The sequence below is a fragment of the Plectropomus leopardus genome, chromosome 3 (assembly GCF_026936395.1).
Source record: "Plectropomus leopardus strain MGB_pleo_1.0 chromosome 3, ASM2693639v1, whole genome shotgun sequence".
NCBI lineage: Eukaryota > Metazoa > Chordata > Actinopteri > Perciformes > Serranidae > Plectropomus > Plectropomus leopardus.
In genome coordinates, this window is record NC_142178.1 from 8,664,588 (window position 1) to 8,682,833 (window position 18,246).

At 40.9% G+C, this 18,246-nt stretch overlaps 1 protein-coding gene across 4 annotated transcripts in view; it reads right to left on the reverse strand.

Annotated features, from left to right (window-relative positions):
• The window catches only part of grin2bb (glutamate receptor, ionotropic, N-methyl D-aspartate 2B, genome duplicate b), a 125,896-nt gene that overhangs the window by 29,560 nt on the left and 78,090 nt on the right, over positions 1-18,246 (reverse strand). For all 4 annotated transcript variants that reach the window (XM_088075498.1, XM_088075500.1, XM_088075497.1 and 1 more), the window contains 4 exons: positions 8,173-8,287; positions 7,202-7,407; positions 4,926-5,097; positions 1,378-1,531 (listed from right to left, as the gene is read on the reverse strand). In XM_088075498.1, coding sequence (XP_087931624.1) covers positions 1,378-1,531; positions 4,926-5,097; positions 7,202-7,407; positions 8,173-8,287 — 647 coding nt within the window. The remainder of the gene's footprint in view (positions 1-1,377; positions 1,532-4,925; positions 5,098-7,201; positions 7,408-8,172; positions 8,288-18,246) is intronic.

Genomic DNA, 18,246 nt, shown 5'->3' on the forward strand with positions numbered 1-18,246 from the left:
TGCAGTTTGAGGTGTCCTGTCAACAGAAGTGTCTTTTATTGGGGTGATCTATGGGGAAAATGGTTTTTGGGCCGCAGAGGATGTGTTTTTCTATCCACAATACAGCGAGTGACCACTGGGAAAAATTAAAAGCAAGGCTGAGTGGTGTTCCTGGAGGCCTGAGGAAAACAATAGCACTTCACTTCCTGATTTGGTTGACGCACTTCCTTTGTGCCATAAACTAAGCCTTCATTTTACTGGGAGATCGTACCTGGTGTCAAAAAGAATTGCATGGTAGAAGCAAGACTTATAGGGAACCAATCTGCACCTCAGTGGTGTCCATATTATCCAATGCCATTGCATTGTGTAATCAAAAGTAATGACAAGTTAAAGCAAAGAACTTGTCTTTTTCCATTTTAATCATATCAATGCCCACTTTTGATACTATTAATATTCAGCATTATATATATATATTTTTCAAAGTACCGCTATATTCATTTATTAATTCACTGTAGTGGTGGAGTCCGCCATTCATGTGTTTGATTCAGTTCCCCTTCAAACGCATGCAGCATTCACAGGAAGCAAAGCAGCATGTAATCTAACGCTACTGTTAGTAATGTTAGCAAATTAAGTTACCACTTTTGCAAACTGAACATTTTCTATGCTGCTCATCCACATTAGAAGTATCTGACTACTCAAATACAAGGTGGCTTTTGAAGCAGTGGCAGGAAATGCAATGTATTTATCACAAAGGGCAGCACTGACAGCTAGCGTTCATGAAAAATGCATTCACAAAACATTTTTTGGATCTCTTTTTAAATATTGCACAGAGAAATGGAAGAAGAGGGAGAAGCCACAGTAAGCTGTGACACGTCTGACTCATCAGCAAAGTAACCACCTCTGTGACCTGCGTGAGGAAAAATACTCGCTCTCTGTGCAACATGGAATCACATCGTGATTCATCATGGCATGATGGAAAAGGATGATAATTGACTGACGTCTGCTTGCTTCTCTGTTACTTTTCTGACAAAGTCACTGCTTATCGATTGCTTACAGCCAGCAGGATTATGGGACATGTAGCATTAATTGCTGTTACTACTGTGACAACAGGTGTCCTCGAGTCAACCAGGACTGATTCTTTCAGCTGCAATTTATGTCACCATTTAACAACACTCATGTTTTGTACTATTGGAACACACTGATCAACACAATTAAACAATGTCCTTGTTTTGAGAAAAGCCAACTTGTTTTCTGTCTGTGATTGTGCATTTATCATTGGATATGAGTGTGTGTGTGTGTGTGTGTGTGTGTGTGTGTGTGTGTGTGTGTGTGTGTGTGTGTGAGTGTTCTCGATTGTGTTGTACATCTGCCAAAAGCACCAGGTGCGTTTCTCCTCACCAAGAAAGGCGGAGGGGGACACGGTGCCGTTGCTACGGGAGACCATGACACTGATGCCAGTCTCAATGAAGGGCACAGAGAAGTCGATGACCTCTGACCTCTCCTCGTTGATGGTGAGCGAACCTACTGCCATGTGGGCATTCTTCAACACCACCTGAAGGTCGACCACAGACAGACAGAGACAGACAGGAGGGGAACGTGGAAGGTCAGTGCTCAATGTTCTTAGGATTGTGGTGAAAAAACATGACAGAGAAAGTAATTCATTGCTGCAGCTCAAACACAAGCCACCATCTTTGCCACATATTTAATATGCTATTTTGTTAAAATGGAAGCAGGAGGAGGAGGGGATCATTACTACACTGGGTCAGATTCAACTCCCCACCAACGCAGCCACCCTCTGCTTGTGTTCAGGTATATTTAGCCCCAAGTTTCTGCAACCCCGGGCCATGAATAAAAATGGAGCACATAAGACTGTGTTAATAAGGGATATGTATGCCAGAGTGAGCAGGAATCCTACACACTGTTTTTTTCTCTGTTTGTCACACTTCTTCACAGAGGCCTGCTTAGTTTTTCTCTCTCTCATTCTGTTTTCTGCGTCTGCTGTCCTGTTTTTGCCTCCATTCAAATGAAATCATTAGCTGCTCGCTTAGACATATAAGGACATGGACTGATGCATCCATGCATGCATGCACTGCACATTTGCATAGCCTTGTCTTTACGCTGATGTATATTTCAGGAATTTTATAAATATATCTACAATAGATGGACTTCAGATGCTGTAATTTTACATTACTCTACACTGATTAACTCAACAGCGTTCTTAAGATAATAATAAAGTCGCTCATTCTACGCCATAATCAATTAAGTTGGACATTACATCGATTTGTGAAGGCTGCATAATTCTGAATTGTGTAATGTGTGCATGAGAGAAATAGGTCTTTCCCTGAGGCTGCTTTCTCTCTCTCACTCTTGCCTCCTCTCTTCCAATTGCTTTCACTTTTCCCATGTCTTTTTTCTTTCTCCATCTCTGATTAGGAGCTTCATTGTGCTCCTCCTGAGGTTTTTTGCAGAGCTGATCACAGCTCCCCCTCAGGCCAGGTTGTGGGGAACAAGTGCAGCTCGATGGCTGACAGACACAGCGAGAAAGAGACATTCAGACAATATAATTAGTCCCATCATAAAAATAAATTCCTATGGGCACCAAACACCCGCTTTTAGTAGTGTTAGAGTGATTATTGGCTGTACAAACTGCTATAAGGGCAACAGAAGTGATGAGCAAAGAAAAAGAAAGTGAAGAAACAACAGACATTAAATTAAATGAACATAAATTTTCAGTCAAGTTCAGAAATGCTGGAATTGCATGTTTCTGTCTCTACATTTGTATGATTTGTGTCAATCATTTTAGCGTTTCCAGTGACGTAGTATATGAGCTGACTTTGTCATCAGGTGGAGGGAATGATGGATGGCGTGTCACCTCGGCAAAACCCCTTCTGAGATGCGGAGCACTGCAGAAGACTGCAGACCACTGTTCGACACCAACAAACAACAAAACTGGTTTTGTTTTAGCAAGTCATCACTACTTCTTACAGCGGATTTTTTGTCAAGAAATGTGGTTGTTTTTAGCAATCTGTCGCTTTGTTTCCAGCGGGGATGGTACCACCAAAACTGGGTACTTTAAGCCAAAAGGAATTTTTCCAAACCATAACCAAGTGTTGTTTTTTGCCTACACCTAACCTCATGATAACAACCCCACGCTAACAACAGCATTGATGAAATGTAAAGTGTCAGTGTATCCTCTACATCCACTGTTTGCAGAAATGTACAATGCCCACCACTGGTGAGGAATAACTAGTTGCATTTGATTAATTTACTAAATAAATGTAACTGTAAATAAGTTAAAGTACATACTATGCAATTAAATTACTTTCATTAGCTGTAACCACTTATCCTCTCAAAGGTCGTGGCGAGGCTGGAGCCTATCTCATCTGAAAAAATCCGATTACAGTTACTGTGCTGTAATTAAATTACAGTTATTAATCAATGTGTGGATGATTACAAAGCAGTTACATCCAAAAATATTCTCATCAGTAAAAAAAAATCTGTAGAATAAAACATGATAATGTTGCTTTGCATCTTTTTGCTGTGCAAGAATGTCTTTCGGGCCTTTTTTTCAGCTTTATTGCCTCATTTAATCAAAAAGTAATCAAATTCAAGGTTGTGTTGTTTTGATGAAGAAAGTTAAATAGTTACATTACTTATTGCCTTCACCTAATATATAATTACATTTCAAAAATAACCTTTCCAACACTGAAGCCAACATATTCTACTGACCAGGTTAAAATCATGATTACATTTAAAAGACAAATGAGTCCACAGCGATACACTTAAAGCCGTCGTGTTCTCACAGGCATTGTAAATGGTAAATGGATTTGCACTTGTGAAGCGCCTTTCTTGTCTTTTCGACCACTCAAAGTGCTTTCACACTACATTCACACACTAGTGGCTGCGGCTGCCACACAAGGTGCCACCCGCTACTCAGTTTAAATAATTACACGCACTCACACAGCGATGGCACGGCCATCAGAAGCAATTTGGGGTTAAGTGTCTTACCCACGGATACTCTGACATGTGGACTAGAGGAGCTGGCCTACCTAGATGACCCGCTCTACCACCTGAGCCATAGCTGCCCCAATGATGGGTTTATCACCAAAACAGAAGCACTGCATTTTTTGTTGTGTATTTTCATTTGCAGCTTCGCAATATTTCACTGGCCAACTTAGAATAATTATTTTCACATCCCAATATTACAAACTACAAGATGACTTTCATCAGGCTGCATTAAACAAACTTAATGAAAGAGAAAAGCTTGGTAACCAAATTCTCAGCCATGCTCCTCTGATATTTGCAACTTTTCTCACTCTACAACATAGCAGATGTTAGATTTGACCCGTGCCCGTTGAAGCAGATTATATTTTTATCACTTTTTTTCCACTGTGTCATTATTAGTAATGTTGCATGTCTTCAGGGAGGCATGCTGAATGCAGTACGCCTTAAAAAATAGTGGGAGGGAAACTGCATGCCATCAGTGACACACCACCCACAATGAGGAGCTAAATGGACACAAATTAATAAAACAGACCTGCAGGCAGAGTGAATGTACTGGTGTACTTTACTGGTTCTGATGAGATCAGAGAAACACACAGAGTATTACTAGATTTGAAGTATACTACTCTGTTTAGTCACTCTGCTGGTTCGATAACGGCTGCATGGTGAGGTCTCCAGCGCTGTGCTGCAAGTGTTCTGCCAGCTGTGAAATCCACAATCAGCTGATGTGCCAGCAGGTCTGTATGAAATCGACCAGACTGTCACTGTGGGTATTTCAAAGCTGGTAACAGCCAATGCAAAGCTGCTGCTTTCCTCCTGGTGTTGGGCTAAGCTTATCAAAACAAGATCCACCTCTCTTCCTCTGTACCTTACATGTAACTCAAAAGCATCTGTTTATCACAACCAGTTAAACAGCGATTTTGTAAAAAGAGAGATGTTCTCACCTCCCCGACCATGCCGTTCCAGGTCCCATTAACCTTCTTGCCATGTTTGCCGTTGGTGACCAGGTAGAGGTCGTACGTGAACTTGACCGTCTTGGCGATCTTCTTCAGGATGTCGATACAGAAACCTTTGCAGCAGCGCTTGATGTAAATCCCTGAATCACCCGTCTGATTGCTGGTACAGAGAGGAAGAAGAGAGACAGGAAGAAGACAAAAGGAACAGGAGTAGAAGTTTATTTGGGTTCAGGCACGTAAAACTAGCAGATTCAAAAGAGAGAACAGCAGATGGGATGACATGGAATAAAAGTAAAAACAAGCAGGTGACATGTGTTGAAAGGTTTTCATTCCAGCCAAAAACTCAAACAAAAAAATGTTATGGATGGAGCAGGATCCTCTCAATGTGGCGGCGTGACGAGTTCACATTCTCTACAGTCAACGTTTTGGTCAAACTTGAGAGTATGTTGTCGAATTCCTGCTGCAGTAACACAAATTGGTGCAACCGGTGCAAACCCCAGCTCTGGGGGAGCGACAGCCCTGAGCCCTGACCTAACACCACCGCTGGCCACCAGCCCACTATGACTATGGTTGCGATGGCTGAATTCAGGCCATTGCAGCCCCCGAAAGAGGGTCCATCACCAGAGCTACTGCCAACTCTCCTCAGGTGGAAGCAGCCTACAACAGCAGGGAAGAAGCCAGAGGGACGGCAGGGTGACTAATTTTGAGTCTGACATTTTTGAACTGATGAACAGACAGAGAGAGCTGATCAAGAAGGCACTGAGTGAAAGTCCTGTGAGCACTTCAACAATGAAATAAGATCTAATAAATCAATGTAACAAAGCACTGGGTTAATGCATGAAGAGCACACATATGCCTGTGGTCATCTGGTGGGACGGGCTTGAGACAGAGAGAGGAGAGCTGCAGGAAAGGAATATATTTTTAAATTCTGCTGGGTTTTTGTTTTTTTTTTTTTACTTTTCACTTTTCAAGATTTCTGCCTACCCCAGCTTAAATCATTCAGTCGTTTCAGTCATTTTTTTAGAGCAGCTTCTCAAATGTGTTGCTGTGATGTGCTGCTGTTCTCTGTTATATATGTTAATTAACAACAGTTCTTTGGGATATGGGTTGACCTCAGGAAATTTTTCAATTTTTTTTAATCAAATAATTATCAAAAAAATAATCATTAATGTTTATCAGCAATGAAAACCTTCATGATTACTGAGATAAAATGCACTATAAGCATGGAGTATCACGAAGGCTGTGTAAACATATTTCTGCTTTTGTGTATACAAACACAAATCTGCACAGCTCTGGGCATCTGGTTCATGGAGTACTTTTTGGCTGGAGAGAAATCCTGCATTTTCTCTGTGGCATATTGCTGCCTATCCCAGAAATGCTGAGGATGTCTTTGAAGAAAGAGACAGACAGACAGACGGAGAGGGGGAAGGAGAAAAGGGGAATAGGGGAATAGGAGAAAGAACAGGGTGGAAGATCAGTCAATAAAAAAACCCACTGAGCCAGAAGACGTAGGACACCCTCAGGAGATTTCAGGTAGGCCAGTGATAGAAAAGGAGGCCACTGAAGAAAATTCATTATCACATAACAACGAGAAGTGGATAGCGAGAGGGTGAAGAGGCAGGGGAGGGAGGACAACAGTGACAGAAACCAACACGGTGATCTGGTTAGCAGGCAGAGGTAATCAGAGGACACAGAGAGGATGAGAGGATGAAAACGATTTAAAATCTGGTGAAGAAAAAAAAGCAGTTACTGCAGCCTGTAGCAGTGAAAGAAATAGTAAATAAAGAAGCCAAAAAACAAAAAAAAAGGGGGGGAAATTCAAGGATGATGTGCAATAGTTCATGACTGTAAGCATTCGTCTCTGCACATGCATGAATGTTTTATTATGAAATTGATTCATTTCTTTATTCCCTTTGTTTACATTCACACTTTGCATAATATAACCTGACTATGCAGCTGCAGGTGTTTTATACTGGTGAGTCACTGGTTTTGACTTTGAATACATGCAGAAGGTTACACAGTATACCAGCAAAGTTTGAAATAACTCAGTTTTCAGCCATATTGATGTATAAATCAATAAGTCTCACACTAAGTTTCTTCATGAAAAAGTGTTCTATTTTTAGCACTTGACTCTGAAATATTCATCCAGGGTTCACACAGCAAAAACAAATCTGATTTTTTACTCCTGTGAGACAAAAATGAGTTTAGGTAAAAAGGGGAACAGAACCTAATATAGTTTTTTATTCTTATATCTGAATTCTCACGTGAGTTTGAGCTGTTTGCGGCACGGCACAGTATTTCTCATGCAGGTCCCACTGAGCGGGTCCACGTCCTCCACGATGACAAACGGCGCCTCCTCCAGAGTCACGATGGACAGGTGGTCCTCCTGCTCCTCCGCGGCAGAGTACAGCTCAAAGCGAGGCCACACATGGTACCTCATCGTCAGAGAGCCTCGCTCCCACTTGCCAACCTGCGTGAGTGAGTGGGAGGAGGGCCGCGTGATATATACGCTACTGTAACAGGTACTTCAGGTGGCAGGGAGACACTCCAAATGAAGAAGTGACAGACGCATCACAGACGGAAAAGACAGATTAGAGCAGGAGAGAGGAAGGAAAGGGACATAAATAGAGGTTGGCGGATGAAAAAGAAGAAGAGAGGATAAAAAGAAAAGAAGTAAAGAAAAACAGAAAAAGAAAAAAGAAGAGAAGAGGAGGACAAAAGAGGAAAAGAAGGAAAAAGAAGAGATAGGAAGAGAAGAAGAAACAAATGAAGAAGACCATAAAGGAGAAAAGAGGAAAAGAATAGAAGAAAGGAAGAGGTGGAGAGGAGAAGAGGGGAGAAACATTAAGAAGTGAAGATGCAAAGAAAAGAAAGAAAGAGAACAGAGAAGAAAAAGTGAAATACAACAGAAAAAAGTAAGAAGAAATGAGAGTGAAAGGAAAAGAGGAGAGAAGAGAAGAAGAAAAGAGGGAAAATAAAGAGGAAAGAAGAAGTGAAGAGAAGAAAACATGGGAGAAGAGACAAGGGAGAGAGAATAGGGAGAAAGAAGAGAAAAAGAAAACAGGAGAAGATGAGGAGACAAGATGCAACAAAAAGAGAGAAGAAATGGAAAGAATATAATACGAAAACAGGAGATAAAGAAAAGGAGAGAAGAAAAGAGGTGAGGAGAAGAAAACACATGAAGAGAAAAAAAAGAAAAGAAAAAGAAAACAGGAGAGAAGAATAAGATACTCACCCTGTCCCATTGTCTGTCCTTGTCTAGAAGAATGATGACCAGTTTGGGGAACATCTGGTGACCCTCTTCACTAAATGACAGGTTTCGGCCTTCAAATGTCACATTCATGAGGTACCTGCGAATGACAGTTCAACCCTGAGTCAGAAAGATGAAGATCTGTCTGTTGGTCTGAAAGCAAAATGTGCAGAATTTAGACTTTCAACATGATTTCCTACCCACAACATTACAAATACATAATGAATCTACATAATTGAAACCCCCCTTAACAAACTCAAGACTGTGGTGAAACTGCTAAATTTTTCAACCTCTGAAAAGTGACATCAAGATGAACTCAACATATTGTAACTTTATTCTCAACTACATTAATTGATTTTTTTTTTTTTTTTGGCCTTGGAAGCAGCACCTGCTTTCTGACCACCTGGTTAATGTAAGTCCAATATTTACTCTCCTGTTAGCTCTGTTTTGCTCTCCACCAAACTCCTGCGGGAAATATCTGGCACTTTAAGCTGCTAAATGCTCCACTGCAGTTTGTTCAGCAGCTAGTTGCTAACTGTGTCTGTCTGCTGTTTGAGCAGGGAACGTGCAGTGCAGCAGTTTTTTCAACTTTTCCTGCTGCTGTTCAAAACACGCTTCATGAGAGCTACAACATTTCACTAAACACATCTGCTATCACATTAAACTTAGATGTCATTAGGCCAACATGCTCACAGTAAGAATAAGCGGGAAGTGTGGTGGGAGACAGCGCACACATGCAATCCAGGACCCTACTTTATTAATATTCTTAAATGTCTTAAACACTGAAATATTGAGCCAAAACAGTTCAATCACAAAGCGTACGCGGCTGGTATTTGTAATGACTCATTTGCGCTGACAAATGTTCAGTAGTGAAATACTAGTAATGTTCTTTTGTGAAATGTGTTATTGGGTTCAGAGAATAATGTCTGGAGATGGCTGGCTATGTGTAATATCTGACACCCACTGCTTTTACAGTATGCCTTTGTAAACATTTGTTTTGTTGATCTTTCCTCTCCTCGCAGTTTATAAATCTTACTATGCGTCTGTGTTATTAGTATTAAGATAATAATTTTACAGGTTTAGGACCCTGCCTGTTCCCATAGTTAGATTTGGGATGAAGCATTGGCTGTTTAAACACCCACACTGTGGAATGACGGGCCACAAAAACTCATCTTTCGAAATTGCATTTCTGTAAACCCACTTTAATTCAATGACTTTCCTCTAACGTCATTTTAACGTTGCATGTGCGTGTGATTGTGTGATTGTGTGCGTGTAGAAATGTGCTTTATTTGTAAATGTAATTAAAAATTGGTATTTTAATTAACTGATTTTCCTCTTCCTCCTTTTGTTTCTGTGATATGATCAGATGTTACTTAAGATTAATAATTCACATGACTCAATGCCACAGATGTCACAAGATTTGAGGGAGTGTACCATTGGCATGCTGACTGCAGGAATGTTAACCAAAACTGTTCTCCGTGAACTGAATGTTCATGTCAAGACGTCTCCAAAGCCATTTCCCTGAATTTGGCAGTACATCCAACCAGCCTCACAACCACACAAGTTGGTTACAAAGACAAACTGGTGTCAGGTCGTGACCTGGCGAAGATGATGAGCACTCAGATGAGTTTCTCTGAGACAGTTTCTGCAAAAATTCTTCGACAGAGTACGCCAAGTGTTTGGTGTCAGACAATCTTGCAGTTGAAGACGCTGGATGTGGAGGTCCTGAGCTACATGTGCTCTGCTGTTAAAGGCTGGTTGGATGTACTGGAAAAGGAGAAGTGCTCACTAACATGGATGTAAAATAAGTTATGACCAAAATTTGAGAGAAACATAAAAAAAGTCTTAGATATTTAAACCTGTGAAAAATGGGAGCAAAAACATACTAAGCAACCTTCACAACATTGACTATATAGTCAATGTTGTGAAGGTTGCTTAGTTAGCATAAAAATATGTCAAAGATGACCCAGTTAAAAGCTTGGTATACCATATGGCCCCTGATATCAGACATAAAGGAGGAGAACAGGGAGGCAGAGAGAGCCAGTATGAGCAGGGAGGGGAGAGAGAGAAACAAGAAACCAGGAGTAAAAGGTGGAAGTGAGAGGAAGGAGTCAAGAGTGTATTAACCGCTTGTGTGAATACACATCAGCATATATGTGTGTCAACAAGTGTACAGCAGTGGCAGATAAACTGGAATCATCTCTCTCTCTCTCTCTGCCGCCTCCTTCCTTCCCTCGCTCTTCCTCATACTGATCTGTGGGCTGCCATCACCATGGAGACGCTCTGCCTCTGAAACAATCCACCAGAGAAATAAATATCTTGTCTGAATGCAAGGAGTGAGGGGCTCTGTGTGTGTGTGTGTGTGTGTGTGTGTGTATGTGCAGACTTTTTAAAGAGGGTGCCTTGCGCATTTTACCCACCATCATCTCCAAATCTCCACCCGAGTCGACGGTGTGAAAAAAGACAATAAATCTTTTCATGAGTGGAAAAAAAGACAAAAAACACAGACAACAGATGAGCAATGGGCCTGAAACTTACCCAAGATTTTATCGCAAGTACCTCCTACTAGAACATTCAGTACCTCTATCTGTAATGTCTTCGACTATATTTATATCCCACCACACACGCACGCACACACACACGCACACACACAGACCTAAGTAGTCTAAATGCTTTGAGAAAGTCAATAATATGACTCAAGCCTCCATGAAATGCCTATTGCTGCACACTGGCTGGCCAGCACGCTAAAAGTGCTGTAATGCACGTGTAACATGTGATTAGCCCACTAAACATAATCTCAGTGTAAATAGCGAACCAAAAAGATCAAGGCGGTGTGGGTGCAGGCTCAGGAGGTCCAACTTGTTGCCGCCCTGACGCCCCATGTGACCATTAGTGGCCTCTGCGTGTGTGTCATCATGAAGGGTTGATATGTGTAATATACGCAAAACTGCAACACAGAGACACATTCAGGCTCTTAACACCAGTATAATGTAATGTAACGTGTTGCCATGGCACCCACAACCACAGCAATTTTCATGCAATCAGCTGTGTTGCCATGGGAACAGTAATCTCACCCGAGAGAGGCTGGCTGAAAGAGAGAAAAAGGAGTATTTTTCAGTCTAAACCTGAGTGTTTACCCACTTCCCCTCATGCTGCCTTTTGCTTTCAGCTCAATCTCTCCATCTCACCTCTGAGTAGCGTGTCGAATCACACATCAATAGGATTCATTTGCCCGTGCATTAACCTGCGCCTTCACTGATACATGCTGTGAATTTACAACAGAGGAGGTTACTCTGTTTATCATTTTGTATCCCTGTACTATTGATGTAGTTTTTATGTGCCGTTTGATCCCTTCTCATGTCAGAATCCCCCTCTGACTCTGCTGGAAGGCGAAAAAATAGAAAATAAAAAACTACTGGGATGAGCTACTAACAGAGCCTCGTGCGGCTTCATCACAGCCATATGCGGCGCTTGTGTGCGCCTTGCTCACCGACTGTTCCCCAACTAATCACTGGCTGTGAGGGGAATTTATTTTTTAGTTACAGAGACACTGAATCATCAATGGCATGGACACAATCCCTCTTTTTTTCCCTCTACAATCTCTTCAAACGTGTTTCAGAGCCATTTGATATGACTGCCTTTTATCTCAGAGTGAAGCCGTACGGGGTCACAAATTCTCTGTCGCTGCAATGTAGTGATGCAAAAATGCATGTCCCTGCTGTACATGTGCATAAGGAACACACACACACACACACACACACACACACGCGCGCGCGCGCACACATGCACGCGCGCACACACGCACGCACGCACACAGACAGACAGACACACACACACACATGCATGCACACACAGACACACACACACGTATACTGTATCAGGTTTGGGTGCAATGACTCATAATCTGGGATGACTGCAGAAGACCTGCCTCTGAAGAGCTACCAGCTACTGATGAAATGAGTACTGCACATTATTCCTGTAGGATAGAGGCACTGTGAGCAGACTTTGTACGACTACAGAATTTGATTAATTGTGGTGAGAGTATGTATCTATGGTTTAAGAGCTGTGGCACTGAGGGTTCACCATAGTCACTTCTTTGATTATGGTGTGCCACAACTGAATTCAGGGGGATAATTATTTGCAGAAATGGAATATCATAAAATAAGTATGTTTTCTTATGATCACTTGAAAATAAGAATCCTCACGTTTTTGTTACCTTAGAATGAACCATTAATATCTACGTAGGGAGCAGGTCCTCATCGACTCAGATTGCCATGGTGCACCGCCATGTCTCTACAGTAGCCCACAACAGACACACCAAGCACTGGCTTTAGATAAGTGATTTGCATTTTTGCATTGGCCATTGTAGTTAATAGCCCCTCCCCGAGGAGGGCGATGGAGAAATGCTATTTTTGACATAAACTGCTTGATTTATTTATTTTACCAGAAATGGAAAAAAAACAAACAAATGTGAGAGTAGTCAAAATATTATCTGAAAAAAAAGGAAATATTGAGAAAAAGGTATTGAGTCATAATATTATGAGAATAAAGTTGTAATTTGGAGGAAAAAAGGTCATTTTATTATCAGAATAAAGTCATAATTTCAAGAAAAGTCATTATATCATGGGAATAAAGTTGATATTTTGGAAAAAGAGCCACAATATCATGAGAATGAGGTCGCGATTTCAAGAATGAAGTCATAAGATGACAAACATAAAGGTTGTAATTTTGAGAGAAAAGTCATAATATAATGAGGATGAAGTTGTAATTTTGAGAAGAAATTCATTCTATTATGAGAATAAAGCTGTAATATTATGAGAAAAATAGTTGCAGATTCAGTCCAGAAAGTCAGGTAACGTATAAATTATGACAAAGGCTATTCATCTTGTCAGATGTGGTGGATAAATGGTTAATGCATGGGACCTTTACGTTGCAGATTAGGGTTTGAACCCTATGTAAATGTTTACTTTACAAAACATTTTTAGACTTTGCTGAATGATTATTATGATTATTTTGATTATTTTATTATTAGTTTTTAGGACGTATACTGCTAGTGAATGCACACGGTTTACATAAACTCTTACAGCATAGCTAACCAGGCCTGTTTGTGTTAGCCTCATAGTTTGACATTGCCAGGACATCCAGGAAGGCTCTTCTCTTTATACATCCATTGAAAGGACGTCCAGCAGATGGCCAGGTAACTTGTGATATATTTTTGCTTTTAAGTTGGACATAATAACATGGACCTCTAAGGGAACTCAAGTGACCATTAAATGAACTGCAGTTTGTTGCACCGCTGCACTGGCGATTGTTTTTTATTTTATTTATTTTTTTAGCAATGGAGGTCAGCGATTGACTTTGAGTCACACTTTTATGGTTGCTTTTAATTTGCATTTGCTGCATGGTTTGTTTTTGTGTTATTGCAACTAAATGTAATGATTCAAATTTACATATTAGTAAATTAAATGGTAAATAGTTTAATCTAATAAAAAACTGCTTTAAATCGACATCATCATTCTTGATTGCAGATATAATTAAACTGCAAATGGGCACCTCTCGAAAGAGTCTTAAAAGGATACTGTTGTAATATAATATCATTAAAGTTCAAGTGACTGCTTGTCTGCCAGCTAGTTTGATCTAATCTGCATCCAAAGCAGCCACAAAATAAACTTTCTGAAGATAAATTTTCTTTAATTTTACTTGAATTTCCCCTCATATAAAACAATTGCTTTGGATATACTACAACTGGAATTTTGAAAAATATGTACAATTTGCATGTATAAATCCTAATTTTACAGTATCATTGTTTATTTATTGACTCATTTATTGCTGGTGGCGCCACTTTGATATCATAAATACAGAGTGATGTGGACTACACATAGGGGAGATGTAAGGCTCTGAGTCTCTTTGAGCTGCTGCCTTTAATAAGTGAGTCCACAGGAGCTCCATGTGATCTGGGCCGGTGAGGACCCCTGTAGAGCTGAGACATCAGACGGCTACCTGTGGAGACTGGAGAGAGAGCCCTCTCTCATTTATAATGTGAACAAGGATTTAACGGGCGAGGACACTGACCTTCCACAGTCTGCAGACCTCAAATACAGATTTTTCTAGTGGCCGTTTCTAATCTCCGAATAAATCATCTCGTTTTTGTTTCTAAGGTAAAGCAAATGGTATGAATGTGTCCTCAACAGCGCTTTGCTGGCATATATTCAAGGATAGAACGAAGTAAGGACATGGTGAAACAGAAAAAAAAGTCTAATTTCTCTGATGATCTTCTCGTATCTCTTGGCAACATGCCAAGGCATACGCAACAGGGAAACTCAAAATTACTACCTCTCTCTAGACTGACTGTTGCTGCACATTTATTTCAGCCACTGGAATTTATTAAATTTGCATCTGAAGAGCCATTTCTAATTATTTTTGTCACTGTTTATCTTGGCTACACACACTTGACAACACTTCTTGAAAAACCTGGATTCAGAAGCACAAAGCCTTTTGCGTATGTTTGTCTAAACCCCAATATAGGCCAAATTACGGACTGTTTGTAACTACTGTACTACTTTTATTGTCACATAAGACAAGACAAATACAACACGTGGCTGGACTTAGTGTAAACTATAGAAATAATGAACATAGCCTCAATGACTCAAAGCCCGATCACCAGAATAAATGTCAGAATTGTTTCTGCAAACCACAAATATGTAACATTTATACATTATTATGTAGCGTATATCTTTATCTTTATGTGTGGTTTGAGTGTGGTTATGTTGAGAGACAGAAACACTTGGTTATGGTTAGGAAAAGATTGTTTTGACTTAAATAACCTGATTTTGGTGCCACAATCCCAGTTAGAAATGCGGCAAGAGCTTGCTAAAATACACCAAATTTTGGTGCCATAATCTCAACTGGAAAAAACTGGTGTTGCTGTTTGTTGGTCTCCAACAGTGGTCAGCAGCGAGGCAGCTGGTTTTGATGACAAAATCATTTCTAGAAACGCAGTGATGGCTTACTAAAAAAACAGTGCTTGTGGTAGCACAATGCCCACTGGAAACAGCGATGTCTTGATACAGCCAGTGTTGGTTTTTTGGTTTTGGTTTTTGGCAGCTGTCAAAACTACATCGCTTTAGACACATTGATATAATCTGTATGAAACATACAAATGTAACAAATCTGTGGTTTGTAGAAACCACAGATTTGTGGCTTGTGATGTCACTCACTGGTTTCTGGACAGACGTTTTAAAGCCTTGAATTTGGCATTTTGGCCAAGCCATCTTGGGTTTTTGGAGCCAGAGGTGACCTGAGGTAATCAAATATGGATGAGAGGGTGGAACTGGGGAGGAGCGGGGGCTGAATCTGACAGAGGACACTATCGGCAGACAGCCTGCCACATAAGATGGTCACACCCTTAATTATGCTTAACTTTGAGCTTTAATAACATTTAAACGGGTGAGTTACAAAAAAAATTCACCACTCCGTACAGTTATCAGGAATAGGGAAATTAGCTACAGAGACCAAAACATTTTAAAATAAACATGTTTATTTCGGCTTAAAATAAAATAAATACCCTAAATACCCTTGTCTCTGGGTATAAGATAAAAAACAAAGATCATTATTTTAAAAAAAAAGCAAATTTATATACCCACAACTAATCATGTCTGTAACAAAGAACAAGTAATGATTCTCACATCCTGCACTGAACATGTAGTAACAGCTGCGTGATGGTGTTCACAGATCCTAAAAGTAAAAGGCTGTATCAAATATTGATCGGTATTGTATTTATGGCATTTAGGGGGCTCTCACAGGAATTAGTCATGAATGGGGAAAGGACACAGAATTATATGAATAAAGTTGAATTGATGCTCAATATTAGTAATCCTGTCCTTAAACACACTAATCCTCCCTCCTTACGATGTGTTTATATATAGAAAATTAGGATCAACAGTTTTTGACAGATGAAGAAAGGGAGAGAGGGGGAGCAGGGAGGGGGTCGAAATTGCTCCCTGATTCAAAATTTTAGCTTCATTTTTATTGAAAGTGCTTTTTAGTGAGAATAAACTGTTGCAGGAGCATCGCAGAGAAAAGAAGAGGAGACAAGAACAAAAGCAGAGAACGTCATGCAGCTTTGCAACTCAGACAAGAGAACTCGATGTAAAAGAGGACAACAAAAGAAAAGAGAAGTACAATCAGAATGACAATGGGAGCTGAGTGACACAAATTGTGCAGAGGCACAGGTGTGTGCATGTGTGTTATCTGTGAAGGGTCTATGAAAAGTGTTCTAGATGACCAAAATCACAATGAATTGGCCTGCTTGCCTTCCAATAAACTGAGCCAGGATTTATTAGACAGCCACTTTTATTGAGCCCGTTAAGAAATGCAATAATGCTGCTCTCCCGCTAAAGGAAAAACTACTTTAAAGGTGAAAAAGGAGGAGAGCATGCTCGCCGTACATGCATGCGAGGCAGCACGCGGGTCAGTTGGCCTGCAGGAGAGATTCTCCACTGAGCTCTACTGGACGCCTCCGACTGAGTACGCAGCCGGCCCACAGACATGAAGACTAACGTCTCGTCAGATAACATGAAAGCAAACTCACTACAAAATATTAATCATCTCTTACATCATATCTACCAGTGCGGCATTTCAATCAGCACAGGGATTTCAGAGGGAATCTGAACGCAAGCGCATATATGCAGTCAAACAAATAATGAAAAAATAAAAAAAACAACCCTTTCCCTGCAACATCCACACACACACACAAACAAATAAGCCCCTTAGCGCCTCATCCAAAACCACTCGGAGCACATTTTCTCATTATCCAAGCGTTCCTGTCCTCGCTGTCTGGCAGGAAACAATGGATGGCCTCTAGAGCTCTGCGTGTGAGTGTGTGTTTCCTTATTTGTGTTGGAGTGTGCGAAAGCTTGCGGTGTATGCATGTATTTATATATGCCTGTTTGTGTGTGTGTGTGTGTGTGTGCGCCCCATAAGGTCAAGCAGCCCCTAAACAAATTTGAGAGCGTGACTCACTGGGGCCTCCCATCTCCGTCCATCAGCGCTGACAGGATGGCATGCTTATCCAGCATGCAAGCAGCGCACTGTGGCCTATAGCTATACAGGACCACGCTGAGACATATGGCCTTATTATTGCGTTTGTCTCTCGGGGAGAGGGGATGGAATAGGTAGAATTGTGTGTGTGTGTGTGCGTGTGTGTACTGTTTCAAGCCTCTGGGGTCACCACCAAAATCCACCAACCAAAATCTCCACTTCTGCTGCGTCAAAAGGAGAAAAATGGAATGGCTGGTTGGAAAACACACACTCTTAACTGAACACACACACACACACACACACACACACACACACACACACACACACACACACACACACACACACACACACACACACACACACACACACACACACACACACACACACAGCACAAAGCGTCCCAGGTGTGTGCCTGAAGGATGATTGAGAGCTAACCCTGCGTCTGACAGCGCCCTTTAGGGACTGAAATATTCATGGCTGTGGTGTTATTGTTATCTCTGTCGTGTTGGTGGTGGAATCCTACACGGCACGCATAAGTGCCCCTGATATTGAAAACAGAAACATGGCGTAAACACAAGACCAAAATTTACAGCAATACATCACCGCAACCTGGAGATTAATGCAGCAGTGGCAGGGGAGGTTGCATAATGTTTCCCTAGTTCTCCACATTCCTCAAATTCAAACTGACAGTGAAAAAAAAACAAAACAAATAAAAGATGGAGAAAATGTTGAATATTAGGAAAAAGCGAGAAATGAAAGGCAGGCAGGTGCATAGTTTTGTAAGGCTGAAATACATCTTATGAGGAATGACATCAGTAACTCCAAGCTTTTACTAGATTAAGCCTTAAAGAGCAGTTAAATGTCATGCTGTAACAACACATATGTGTTCGTGTGAGTCTGCTTGTGCGTTTCTGTGTGCTAGCGATAACCCCACTCTTGTTCTTTGGCTCTTTTTTTTATTAATCCGGTTGTCCCCGAGCATTCAATTAGCTGTGGAATCTCTGATCAATGTGAACTGTA